The 13,632-nt window shown below is 40.6% G+C and overlaps 2 protein-coding genes across 3 annotated transcripts in view; one reads left to right on the plus strand and one right to left on the minus strand.

Moving 5' to 3' along the window:
- Positions 1-9,467, plus strand: part of fgf14 (fibroblast growth factor 14) — a 113,464-nt gene extending 103,997 nt beyond the window's left edge. For both annotated transcript variants that reach the window (XM_085384393.1, XM_085384394.1), the window contains exons 4-5: positions 8,445-8,643; positions 9,325-9,467. In XM_085384393.1, coding sequence (XP_085240519.1) covers positions 8,445-8,643; positions 9,325-9,467 — 342 coding nt within the window. The remainder of the gene's footprint in view (positions 1-8,444; positions 8,644-9,324) is intronic.
- A 1,926-nt stretch (positions 9,468-11,393) lies between these two features.
- The window catches only part of itgbl1 (integrin, beta-like 1), a 54,329-nt gene continuing 52,090 nt past the window's right edge, over positions 11,394-13,632 (minus strand). The window contains exon 11 of the mRNA XM_085384392.1: positions 11,394-13,340. Within this exon, the coding sequence (XP_085240518.1) occupies positions 13,252-13,340 (89 nt within the window). The 3' untranslated portion in view covers positions 11,394-13,251. The remainder of the gene's footprint in view (positions 13,341-13,632) is intronic.

Raw genomic sequence — 13,632 nt, forward strand, 5'->3', positions numbered from 1 at the left:
TTTTTTAATTGAATATGAACAGAATATTTTTTCTCATATACTTCTTCGCTACAATCTGCAGTGATTTATTCTGAAACCTTTCAATGGTTTCCACTTCCCACACATTCAAACTGACCCCAGTGAAATAAGTTTAGGGGTGGTGTTTGTTGCAGTGTTGAAAATATTCAAAATTAATGAAACTGATATTAAATAAATATCTCATTCCAAGATTTTCAATATCACAAACTGGAGGACAGTAGTGGCATAAATCTTACTGTTTTTGTGTAATTCTGTTGTGCATGAAGTCTGTTATACAATCTATAATCATTCATGGCAGCATTAAGCCCTCCAAAACTGTCTTTTGAGGGCATTTGAGATTTTTTTGAAAGTTTCTTACTGAACCAGCAGAGCACTCCAAGCCAAGAAAGGCACTTTTTATTCTTTTTAAACCCAGATCCTAAATATTTATTGGATATCGCATGCTACAGATTCATCTCTCACTGAGAAAAGCATCATTTCCCTACAGCAAGGTTTTTTTGTGCATGTTTGTGTCTCTGTGCTTGTGTGCACATGTGTGGGTGTGTAATGAGCCAAGGGAGCTGTACTGGTTTGGTGTTAAAGGCTCTGTGCCTTCAGGGAAACTTTATTGAAAGCTTAAGTGCTTCTGGTGGCCAAACACTTTAAGGGTGCCACTGTTTTCTACCACCCTTCCAGTAAACAGTATGTAGGTTAGTGCAGCACATGCATTTTTGGTCATTTGTGTTAAGCTTGCAGAAGCATATTAAGTTAGTGCACATAAATGAACTGATATGATATGCTGAAGTATCTATCTACTTCAGTGAATAAGGAAATATCTTCATCTTCCTCTATAGAATACAGAATGAAATTTGATTTCAGCATATCCAAAGACATTAAAATATGAAAAATAAACAATAAAGTGACTCAATTTTAAGCATTATGTCTTATTGTGTTTTATTCTTCATCATTATTTTTCATTATGTGTTATTTTTCTTTTCCTTTATTTTTCCAGACACGAACTCAATGATTAACAATCATCATTTAACTGCATTCTCCAAGCCGCTCATAAAACACGGTGTTATTGCACATTTGAGTCAGTGCTGGAAAGCATGACAGCTTCACTTTGTGCAGATCCAAAGATCTGTGAAGACAAGGAACAAAGTCAAGAGATATTTCTCTGACATTATGCCTTTGAGGTTTAGACAGGAAGTCATCTTTATCTTACTTTGACTTTTGTCATCTGTTTTCTTTTTTGAAATGCTTCTTTAAATAAACTCCCTGCCGTTAAGTTTAAGCTTTCGTTTGTAAGTTTTCCAAGATGTATATGTTATTGTCGTAACATAATTTAGCTCTTATAAGCACATATGCTTGTGTGTGATGTGCGTTCAGATCGTTTAGGGAAAAGAAAGAAAGAAAACGGAAACTGTACACCGTGTCCGTACACAATTCATCCAGCTGTTTACTACCAGCTCTCCTCATTGGGTCCCGTCTCCTTCTCTTTCTCTGAGGGTGATAATCAGACAGGTCTGCCGAAGCCCCCGTTGTCTGCACACACTGTCGACGTGACTCTTATACATATGAGAGCAGCTTGGCATTGTAAATGCAGCTCAGCTTTCTAGAGGTTGACCTTTTTCCATGGATTAACAGGTTTTATGCTGGCAGCATTAATAAACAATTTCTTCATTTCCACAGTGGGGTAGTGAGCAGTCGCTCTGCATAATAATGTGCCCCCTCCCACATGAACCTCGACTCACCTACTTTTAGGAGGCTTTGCAATCGTGACCTTTATGGAGATTTTTCCAAAGAGTCTTTGTTTTAGAGTGACTCTCTTGTTTTTAAACTGTAATTACTCTTACTCGGGGAATTTTTTAATTCATGCTCTCTCTGTATCCATGTGCCTTTTTAAAAATGTATTCTGTAGAAAGATTAACGCTCCCTTGAGCCACTTCTTCCCCCCTCAACCTTTCTCCCCATGAGTTGGTCAGTTTTTCTGTTTTGCTCTGGCTGTTCTTTATTTCTGTGCCTGTCTTTTTTGCTTTGGTGACCGGGGCTGATTATGTAGGGCTGAGCTGTTTTGGCCCTCACGCTGTCTGTGGCCAAGGTCAATTATGGCCTTCCCATTCAGAGCATGGCCAATCACGAGCCAGGGAGCCACTGATGTGGGAGCGCCAGGCGGGGGAGATCGAGTGGGAAGAAAATCAACCGTTTGGTGCCTCAAAAATGATTCGATTTTCCACTGGTGTGAAAGTGTGTAGCGTGTCTGAGTCTCCTTCTCCCTGTTCTCCTTCAATGTCACCCATGTTTTCCCAAGATATCAGTTTGATGTTGGGTAGAAAATATTTAGTGCACACCTCTGAATGTAAAGAGAGCATTTTCTGGTTTTTCATACAGCTTCAAATTCATATGTCAACATCAGAATTGCTTGGGGTCCTTTTTTGATATAAGGGGAATTTAATGCCAAAGATTTTAAACGAGGAAAAAAAAGATTTTTTGTTTTTGTTTTTACATGAACGTAACCCATGAATCTTTCAGTGAATCTGGCTTGTCCTTCTAAATGTACTATTTTGCCTGTGGTGAACACAAAACAACAAAATCAATCCCGCAGCAACATTTCTTCAAGAAAAGCACAATTGGGTTTTAGAAAAGCCAGGTGTTTGTTTTACCTTAATAAAGTCCCACTGGAATGGTGGCTTAGCTAAAGCACTCTTAAGACTCTTCCATGTACATAAAAAATATTATTTGCGACATGCCATTCAAAGAAAATTGTCTGTGAGACAAGCAAAGATCTCATTAAATTCAGCTCTAGCGGTTTACTTTTCATCTAATTAATGCAGCAAAGTAAGATTTTGTCCCTTTCAGGCAGCAAAACAAAAAAGACACCAATACCTGATTGAGTTGTTCAGAAACTGATGCTGTAACTGTTTAGCCAAGTGTCGTGGAACAACAGCAGTTATTTGAATGGGGTGAGAGTGAAGCCAAACAGCTAAAAGAGGCTAAATGTCTGCAGAATACTACAAATCTGGGTGACTCCCTTCAGTTTTGTTTTTTAATCTCCATTTGCCCTGTTGTAAAGTGTGAGCAGGCTAAATCGTTGATCAGTTTTGGGTCAACTATTTGGAGAGGTTTAATTTCTATTTTGACACGATAAAGTTAATACGCACAATATGACTAGTACACTAATATCAACTCGGCACAACTCAACTTGGTTTTTAGGGTTTTCCATTAGGTGCTAGTTCCTGGTACCAGATACTTTTTAGTACCTGCTCAGCCGGGGCGAGCTGAGTCGATCCAAAAATATGACATCAGCAGACTGCACACCACTAATTGGCATCACTTGCTGATTAATGAGAGCGACTTCTTCACATAAGTCAAACCGCCATTTTTGAAACCTGGCAACGAGGGAAACAGCTGCACAAAAACTGACTCAGACAAAAAGCGATAGACTGAGCAGCAGGTATACCATCGCCTTGATATCTTCAGTTGTTGTGCTGTGTTTGTGTCGCATACAAATGACATCACAGGACTTTTGGCCATGCTCCTACAGCGACGCCACACACATTGATGTGGTACTCAGTTGTAATGAAAAATGACCGAACCAACCACTCAGTTCTGAGTCGATTTGAGTAGAGTCGAGGAGCTACTTGTAGAAAAAAGGCATAATATGGGTGTACGGTAGTTTCTAGCTGTGCCTAATCTCTGCTTGGGTACTCACATACATTTTCTTGAAGTGATGAAATTAGAACAAATGAAAAAAAGAGGGATGTTTTGGGTTAAGACAACGAATATGACAAATGATATGACTGAAATACACACTTCAAATGCAATCAACATTTTGTCTGCTATAGCTGCCTCCTCTGCTCCAAACTCCAATCAAACTGATTATGCTGACCAGACGTCTCATTCCACAAACAAACCACCTCCACTTGCTCAGCCTGCATAAACAGAGACGTGCATCTATGTGAAGGCATTTGATTAACCACAATTACAGACTTGGCTCCAGCTTATAGATTGCTTTGACTCCAGGCTGTTTTGTAGGTGTTATATAAGTAATCAGTGCTGGACCGGCATCAAAATGATGTGCCTAATTACCTGGGGTGCAGCTCACCTGACGAGGAAAAAGCAGAATTAATTACCTTGTTGAATCAAGTCAAGGAACCATGAAGGTAAAAACGTTTTGCTTCTAATCGGCTCAGCAACAGTTTTCTATAGCATGAAAAATCATTTAAACCACTCTTAAAGAACAGTGGTTAGTTTGTTTAACGAATGAATTTGTTCTTTTTTTGGTGTTTTATCCAGAAGAAAAATGACAGCCGCCCCTTAAGACAGCATTTTTCCACAATTTGCTGCAAACTCTTGTGTACAGCCAATAAAACCACATTCTTTCACCTCCCTGGCAGTGTGGACTCATCCCCCCTTACTGACAACTTGGACATAATAAGCAGCCATATGACAAACTACTGCTTGCCGCTGACACACGACAAATAATGATGGGGTTGAGCTTGCGCATCATCATCCGGAGAGAATGCTTGTTTGATTTGAACGCGCTCGGGCTCGTGCTCAGGGTTTTGTCATGTAAGGCTCCGTTTTTATTGCTTCAGCCTGCGGTTTGTCTGCCTATCAGTGGATTGTCCTGCTCAGCCTCTGCGGTCTGCTATAAAAGCAGCATTAATAGTTCTGATCCTAATCCCTACATTCACCACTAGAATAGACTGAAGTTAAGTCTCTTGTGTAATGTAATCACTGTCGAGACAGACCAAAGTCAGGGAGCTGAATTTTTCTGACAAATATCTAACCATACCACCCTGACCTCTCTGTACCTCTGAAGACATGCAATAACGATTTCAATACTTTATATCTGCAACCAACTGTGGACGTTCACAGGAGTTTTGTTTATCTGACATGTCAGCTGACGCTGGTGTTATGCATCATGCGTTTGTGCCTTCCACTCAGAAATGCCCACGAGTCCTCGAGCAAGGATAGAAAGGACACTCAAAATGCAGCCGGGTGCTTCTTAGGATCATTATTGTAATCCCGAGTGTCTTTCTGCTCCTTCCTGCTCAGCTCTCCTTTCAGCTGAATAGTGTCTGGAGGATAAGCTCTGACAGGGGTAATTCAGCAAAGCGCTAATTACATGATAATCATGGCATTGTGTGTCCTGTGTTCCAAACTAAGCATTTAGCCCATAAATAATGACCTCTGCTGTTACAGAGAGAGCCCCATCATCCCCAACTATGAAAAATCTGATATTCAAGAGAGGAGAACGTTTTTTTTCTCTCCAGAGATGGCAAGATTTATTAGGCCACTGCTTTATTCAGGCTGAAATATTTCAGCAACATTTTGATGTATTACCATGAAATGTTGCTGTGAAGAAACCCCATGAGATAAATCCTGCTCAATATTCTTCCGGCTGACTGCCGTGTCTGTTAATAGTGAAAACTGTTCGGAAGAATATTGCGCAGGATTTCCGTGAAAATTCGGTAGAAAGTGTGATACATCTCAGAGAATGAACTCAAGTGACTTGGGTTTCACCTGCATTTTATCTTGCACCACTAGATACATTTGGTCATACTGTGTGAAATACTTCAACATCTAATTGTAAGGCTTCAGTCACACAGGGCTGGAAACCAGTTAACAATTCCCTGAAAACCTTTGGTCATAAGGGAAGCATATCCATTACTCAGCCGGTTGGTTAACTGCTCGATGTCACTCGGTGAAAGTAGTCGCAAAGAGGGTGCGGCACCAAGTTGTGCCTTATTCCTGAAACCACATTTTTCAAAGTGCTCATCTTATACAGTACTTAGAAGATGAATGGTGTCTGTTTCTTGTTTGCATCACACTCCTCACAGTTCTGTGGCCACTTGGCGAGCAGTAGACAAACCTTTGCAGATAAGTCTGTTTCTTTCATTCAAACTATAGGTTAGAGCAGGGGTGGGCAACTCCAGGCCTTGAGGGCCGATGTCCTGCAGGTTTTAGATGTGTCCTTGATCCAACACAGCTGATTCAAATGGTTAAATTACCTCCTCAACATGTCCTGAAGTTCTCCAGAGGCTTGGTAACAAACGAATCATGTGATTCAGGTGTGTTGACCCAGGGTGATATCTAAAACCTGCGGGACACCGGCCCTCGAGGCCTGGAGTTGCCAACCCCTGTGACAATCTAGCAGCCAAATCAATCTCAAGGAGAATTCATGTACAGCACTGTACCTAGTGACAGTCAGCCTCAGCAGACTACGCACCAACTAGTTGGGCAATACACATTTTTCCCCCAGCGACCACTGTAGCCTTGTGTGACTGAGGCTTCAGCAATCAATTTCACAATGACTGCAAGCAGCATCCAGCAACCACTTGCAAGTAGTCAGGGAGTATTCACTTTTACACACAAGAACTAAACTGAAAATCAGTGGCAACAAGTGTTATGGAGTGATATATCCAAACCTAAATTTCTGATTCAAGTCATTGTCAGTACAGTATGTATAGAGTAGGTCAGGAGAGCGGTACAACAATGCATGCAAAACACAGTGAAGGCTCTATCCTGGTTTTAGTCATATTGTGATCATACGCAATACCATCGGGGAAATGCCTGATTGGCAATGGCTTAATTTTTCAGTACGACAATGATCCCAGTGCAGTAAAAGCATGTCTGGATAGGAAAAACACACAACAGAACACTGTCAGTCATGGATTGGCCTCCCCAGAGCCCAGACCACAACGTGCGGGATCACCTTGACAGAGAACAGAACAAAAGACAAAAAACATGCAAAGAGGACTTTTGAATGTCTTTTAAGAAGCCTGGAGAACTATTCCTGAAAACTACTCCAGAGCTTGACTAAGAGAGTTCAAGAGAGTTCAGGCTGTGCAGAAAAATAAATGGGGCCACAACAAGTATTGACTTTCCAGCATTTTAGAATTGTACAAACTCTGCTTTCGCCTAATATATTGTATTTCCGTGTATGGCTGCAGATGTTTTAATAAATTGCTGCAGCTATTTCCCTGATGAAGCGTGAATCAAGACTTTTGCATAGTACTGCACAGAATGTGCAGAAATGACCTTTCTTTTCTTTCCTCTTTTGTGTGTGTGTGTGTGTGTGTGTGTGTGTGTGTGTGTGTGTGTGTGTGTGTGTGTGTGTGTGTGTGTGTCGGAGAACAGTCCCCAAAGATCCCCTAACCTTTCATGAAGCACCATTGTCAGATCAATATTTTACACTGGTTTATGAAGAAATGCCTGCAACAGGATAATTATTATTAGCATGCTGACACATTGAACAACTGTGAACATAATCACTGTTTTATCTACTGAAGATTAGCATAGAATCAAAGGGGTGCAGAAAAATAGATAAACAGTCATCAAAGACTCGCTTTCATAAAGATGTTTGTGTGTTTAGTTTTACATTGATTAGCATAGAAATTAGTTCGCAGTGGTTAGGTGATGATATTGCATATAACACAACCATTATATTGAAGACTTTACATATTTCTAGCTGAGAAGGTACTCCTTATAGTGATCTCTAAGGAATATTGTCACTGACCCCAGACATTGAGAACCACAGCAGTATGACACTTCCTGTGGTTTTATGAACCAATTCAGTGTGAACAGCTCACAACAGATGTGGTGGATGTCTCCTTTGTACGCTTTGATTAATATACCCCAATGAATGCCTTTATTTTTAGCTTTCTGGGGCAGACAGTGTAAAAAACGTTTTTATTACCCTTCTGGCTGGAGATGAATAGGTAACAGCAGAAAGAGATGTGGTGCCTCTGTCTTCATTTGTCATAGCCAGATTGAGGTGTAAAGGATGAAAGAATCACTTGATTAGCTCTATCATTATCTGAACAAAGTCCAGAATACAGTCATAGACAAATTGCTTAAAGCAGATAGAATATGTGGGGGAAAATGAGCCACTTTGGATTTTGCCAATTAAAAACATTGAGAAACTAGCGAAGCAAGTCTGGCTTGGCATCTGGGGTGAGGCGTGGTGGTCCTCGGGTCACAGTCTAACAATCTATACTTTCTGCCAGGAACATGAGCTAATTGTCTGAACGAGTGCTCTAACATCAGATGTCAAGGTTAAGGCCAAGGAGAGAATGAGAGTTGCATCGTCAGGCTCAGCCTGAATCAGGCATGCTTACACCGCCTGAGGCTCTGCAGTGCTCATCCTTTTCAAGACAGGCAGAAGTGTGAAGTTCATGTTAACTAGTTGGGTGGTTTCACATTATTCTGCACAATGTGAGTTTGAAATAAAAATGACACTTGTCCCGGTGACCCGCATTCAACATTAAATATAAATTATGACATCTTTTTTATTCTTACACAATATGAACCATGAATCATTGATTTAAGCCTGCTTTAATGTCTCCCGGTGCAGATTATAGCCTCGTGAAGTATCATTTTCATTTTTTTTCCCTAAGCATTGTTTAAAATCTGTCTCCTCCACTTTTGTCTCTCTGCAGGAACTCTTTACAGCAGAATGCAAGTTCAAAGAGTCGGTGTTCGAGAACTACTATGTGATCTACTCGTCCATGTTGTACAGACAACAGGAATCGGGAAGAGCTTGGTTCTTAGGGCTCAATAAAGAAGGCCAAGCCATGAAAGGGAACCGAGTGAAAAAAACAAAACCAGCTGCTCACTTCCTGCCCAAGCCATTAGAAGGTATGTAGCAGACATACAGAAAAGACGATTATGCATCTAAAACTGACATAATGTGCTTGACAACTGCTGCATCATACTACATGACAAGATTCCATAGTACTAATTGTATAACTATGTAACTGTAAAGAATATAGTATATGTTTGATATGCTTTTGTATTTGTGTGCTGATTCATTCTTTTGCTCCTATAAGCATAGAGCATAGGAGGCAGGGCTGTTCTGTAAGTGCAGCATGAAATGTTGATAGTCCAGCAGATGCCACCATCAATCTTGTCAGCCACCAGCCTGATTGCTTCGAATTATTTAAGCAGAGAATCAAGTTGAAGTGTCCTGTCAAGGCACCGTTACAGCTGTAGTGTAGTGGCTGTAAAGTGGGGGATAATGAGACTCCTTTGCAGCTTTGTCAAAAAGTCTTTGTGTTTAGATTGTGTCTTGTGTCTCCATCAGCCCAGATAGATGAAAAAAAAAAAGTGAGTCAGTGCAAAGCTCTGTTAATCAAAACACAAATTTATTTTCCTTCAGTAAATTGCCTATTGTCTTCAATGTGTGAGAATTTGAGGATTTTTTGTGTTTCTACCACACGTTAGGACTGAAGAACAAGAATAGGGGATAGACGCTGCTTTAGTAATTTTCAATGTGTAAACTCTCTCTGTTTTCTCTCCTTAATTTTTCACCCCTGACAGTTGCCATGTACAGAGAGCCATCTTTGCATGATGTTGGAGAGACAGTGCCCAAGGCAGCAGTACCTCCCAGTAAAAGCACAAGTGAGCCGGCAGTGATGAACGGAGGGAAACCCGTCAGCAAGCCCGACAAACCCACCACATAGCCACGCCAGTGCCTAGTGTATGTGCATGTGTTGGAGGGGAGGAATGCGACGGAGACAGGGCTTTATCCAACTAGACTCCAGACCCTTCTGCAGATCCAGGCGAACCTCCCTTTCTTTCTTCTCTCGCTCCTCCTTTTTCTCCACCTCATTCTCTCAAATTCTCCAGCTGCCTCAGCACAGGCAGATGGATTCCTGAGGTGGCCGACTTCATTCAGCCCAGGAGGGACGTGCGTTTCACAATGACGCTTCTGGTACTTTGCTTGATGATGATTCCCCCTAAAAACCTCCCCCTTGTCTATGATGCCCTGTTGCAGCAGAGTCTGTGTACCTTCAGATCTATTTTCTATACCACAGTTCACCAGCTATGTTCTGGGATAGAGACTGTATAGATAGAGTAACTATTTGGACTGTTGTCCTCTATTTTTTACAAGTGCGTCCCCCTCTCCCTTTATTTCTATCTTTAGTCACACTTTTCTCTTTGTCAAGTAACCTAGAAAACATTTTGCAAGGGGGTTGCGTGATTTTCTAAGAAACACATGAACACAAATGTGGCATAAAAAGCAAAGACATGTGGAAAGGAGTCCAAATTTTCTTCTTGCCTACAATATGCACACACTCTAATAGACAGACACACAAAGTTTGTGTTGAAAATCTGAGATTTTTTTTTTTTTAAACAGCCAATAAAACACGCTGGAGGCTGGCAGATAGCTCCTGCAATCATAGCTGATGAAGTGCTAATTACCGCCACTGCAATCAATGCGAGGAGCTCCCTACACACATACAAACACACATACACATTTATAAACAGATGTGTGTGTGGGTGGGAGAGCGCTGTAAGGAATGGTGTATACATATCACTATCTAGGTCCCACCAGCGGTTCTGTCCGCCTTCTCTGGTAAATAGAAAATCTGAAGTCTATTTTTCTTTAATCTTATTTCAGAGCGTGGGCTCTAGGAATATCTCTAGGCCTTGTAGGCCTCTGTCCCTCACTCACCGACTTCTTTGGACTATGAGGCAAGGCTTGTGGCTTTGACCCAGATGGTCTATAACTCCAGCACTGGCAGCCACCTTACAGCAGTGTCTACATAAAGCCAGAAAACAACATGGCTGAAAACCAGTAGGTGACATTTACACTGGCTGCATCCCTATTTGGTTCAGCAAGCTAAAGCATGGACAAGGTTAATATTGTGTTCTCTCTTCTTGCAGCAGATATACAAGAGATGGCTTATATTATAACATTTTCACTGTATAAAACTTAGGGAAAATGACTATTAAAAATCATAACTTTTTAAAAGACTAGATATTATTATTATAATGAGAGAATTTGTCTTCTAGCTCAGCATGCAGAGTCCAGTTCTGATCATCTTGGCCTATCACGTGCCTGTTTGGACCTTGATTCCCGGCATGCAAAAACAAGTTCCCAGTCCCCACTGGGCCAAAGGTGCCTCACCCACCCTATACATCCATGTAGACGACACGTAGCATTATTCACTGAAAAAAACACACTCAGATGTATCCATTCTGAAATGACCAAAGTCTTTTTTTCATCCCAAGAAGAACTGATTCTTAAAAAAAAAAAAAAAAACAGAAAGAAAGAAAACAAATCTCGATTCTCTTTCTGATTCAATTCACGGAAGCTTTCACTGTGATAGCATTTGTTCTGTCCAGAATAATCAACTCTGCTCAGATCCACAAAGGTCTTGACTGATGTCACTTTGGAAAAGTACATATACCTTGAATAATCACATGCATGTATTTTCTACAAGGAGTAAGGTATGGGCATTGTTCTTCACTATGTGCAAATGGATGAGCACTGAAGTTCAGTGTAGGAGTTGAACAGGCATGTATCACGGCTGCGGCACACTCACCGCACTTTGTTTTGCATTTTCATCATGACTGTTAGCAGTTTATCAAAGCTCTGTGTGATCAGTGTATTTATGTCCGTCTTGCTTTACTGGTTTTTCTTTTCCTAATAGTTTAGTTAAGTAAGATTTAGAACATTAAGTAGATCGTTGCTGCCGTATGCTGCTAAAAGTGCAACTATATTAAGAACTTGATTTGGTAAATATCATTTTTCTGAGTTTATTGGGATTATACATGGCCATTTCTTATTACAACACATCAAAGCACATCACATAGATATCAATATTTGTCTGTACAAAGCTGTTAATCCTAAAAATGGTGTCATATACACACACAGGAGCTGGAAACCACTGTCATCCTCCGCTCTTACAAAACTCTACATGCTGGGCTGGTGACTGCCCCAGCCCTGCAGCCCAGTTAACTGGCTCCTTCAAGGCTGGCTTTATTTTTGTAAATGACCAGTGTGTACAAGTACATCTGTTTGGATTGCTGTAGCCTCCATTTGTTTTGTTCGTCCTCATCTCTCTCGCATACGGGTTGTGTGTCGATTTCGTCTCCAGATCCCAATCGCGTTTTTGCTTTGTTACCCCCATTTGTTCAAATGTGTTACGAGAATATCCTAGCTTCTGTTTTCGAACCTCTTATTTTCTATGTTGTCCCATCTGTTGCATGGGGAGAGGATGGCATTGATGAACTGCATGTAGTAGGCTATGTCAATCAAGAACTGTTGGTATGTACCGCTAATTTTACATATATGCAACGAGTTTGTCTACACTATACAGTTTGTGTTTGTTGTATACACATTATACAACATATTGAATAAAAAATATTTATATAAAGGTATACTGTAAAGTCAGTAACATACTTAATGCAATATAGTGTGCAGTATATTATTGCACCTGTCATTTTTCGGGGACAAAGAAAACAGAGGGGATTGGCTAGTTTAAGCATGAAAAAGGCCAAAGTAGAATTTACATTAAATTTCCTTTGTGACTTCTTATCGGTCCTTTTTTCAAGTGGTGACTGAGCTCTTGTGTCAGTGCAGCTCTCATCCCCTGATACCGCCATTTGAAGTGACATGGACATCCAGCATGCCACAACTGAACTATTTATTCCCTTCTCTTTGTTTCTTCCACTTAGAATTTAACCACTACTAAGACAGTAAAGGTTTCAGGGCAGACTGTTTGTTTGACGGAGGAGAGTAGGCACTAATAAAATGATTTATTTTCGAATATATCTCTCTCTATATATACCATTGCAAGTATGCCCATTGGAGTTATGTCATGTTATAACAAATTTGTAACCATGTATGATTAAGGTCTTTGCATTGTTTTCCATGCAAAATGTTGTGTCATGCGGCACATTTAATGTTTTATTATGAAAAAGAAATAAAAAACCTCAGCGTAACCTATGCCTCGAGCTTTCGAGTAAACTTTCAGTCCAGTGTGGGAAGGGCAGACCATTTACCAGTAAAAACAGACCACAGTATCAAACATATTACTACAAAGTCATCTTAATGATACATTTTATCCTCTCTCCAGCATTTGAAACTGTCATGTACTTGCATCCTATTATATATAGCCATTTGAAATATGTAAGCATTCCTACAATATCCAAAAAAAAAAGCTGCTTTGAAAACATAAATGTTTACATTGTAATATGATTTAAGCACAGAGCTATGGCTGTTTCTTTTCATCTACAAAACCCAGTTTTAAAAGGATAGTTTGTAACCAGTACAATAAAACAATGAATGCTGTTTGTGAAATGCAGAGCTACGTCCATGTTTAGTCTTCCTTTCTCCTCCCCGTGGTTTCGATAACTTGGCGTTTCACCAGCTTGGTCGTGACTCGTGGTGCTCCTGGTCACACTGGGCAGCCAGGTCTCAATTCTCTGAACCCAGTGTCCTGTTCTCTGTTGGCCTCAGTATTCTTCTCCCACCCAGATTTCACAAGCATTCCCGTTCCAGCCGTCCCAGCACTCGCAGTTGCCACAGCTGCACAACCCATTCCCTGTGAGATGTGAGAAGAAAAGCTGTGAATTAAAAGAGCTGTGCCATCATGCCTGACCTTTAACAAGGTTCCTCTTTTCACACTCCTTGCTTCCCTGGGTGCAGCTCTCTGATAGGGGATGGAGACCAATGACATTGCTCGGGACAGTCTGTGGTTTTCCACTGCTTCTGCCTTAACAGCAGGAGAAACATGGAGTTTAATTACTTTTCGATATTAATTTATTCGTGTTTTGTTTTTACAACATTTGGACAAAGCTCAAACATCTCTATATATCTGACCAGATCCTGTAGTA

Source organism: Rhamphochromis longiceps, linkage group LG16 (genome assembly GCF_057381845.1).
Source record: "Rhamphochromis longiceps isolate RC_006_pf linkage group LG16, R_longiceps_female_GT1.1, whole genome shotgun sequence".
Classification (NCBI taxonomy): Eukaryota; Metazoa; Chordata; class Actinopteri; order Cichliformes; family Cichlidae; genus Rhamphochromis; species Rhamphochromis longiceps.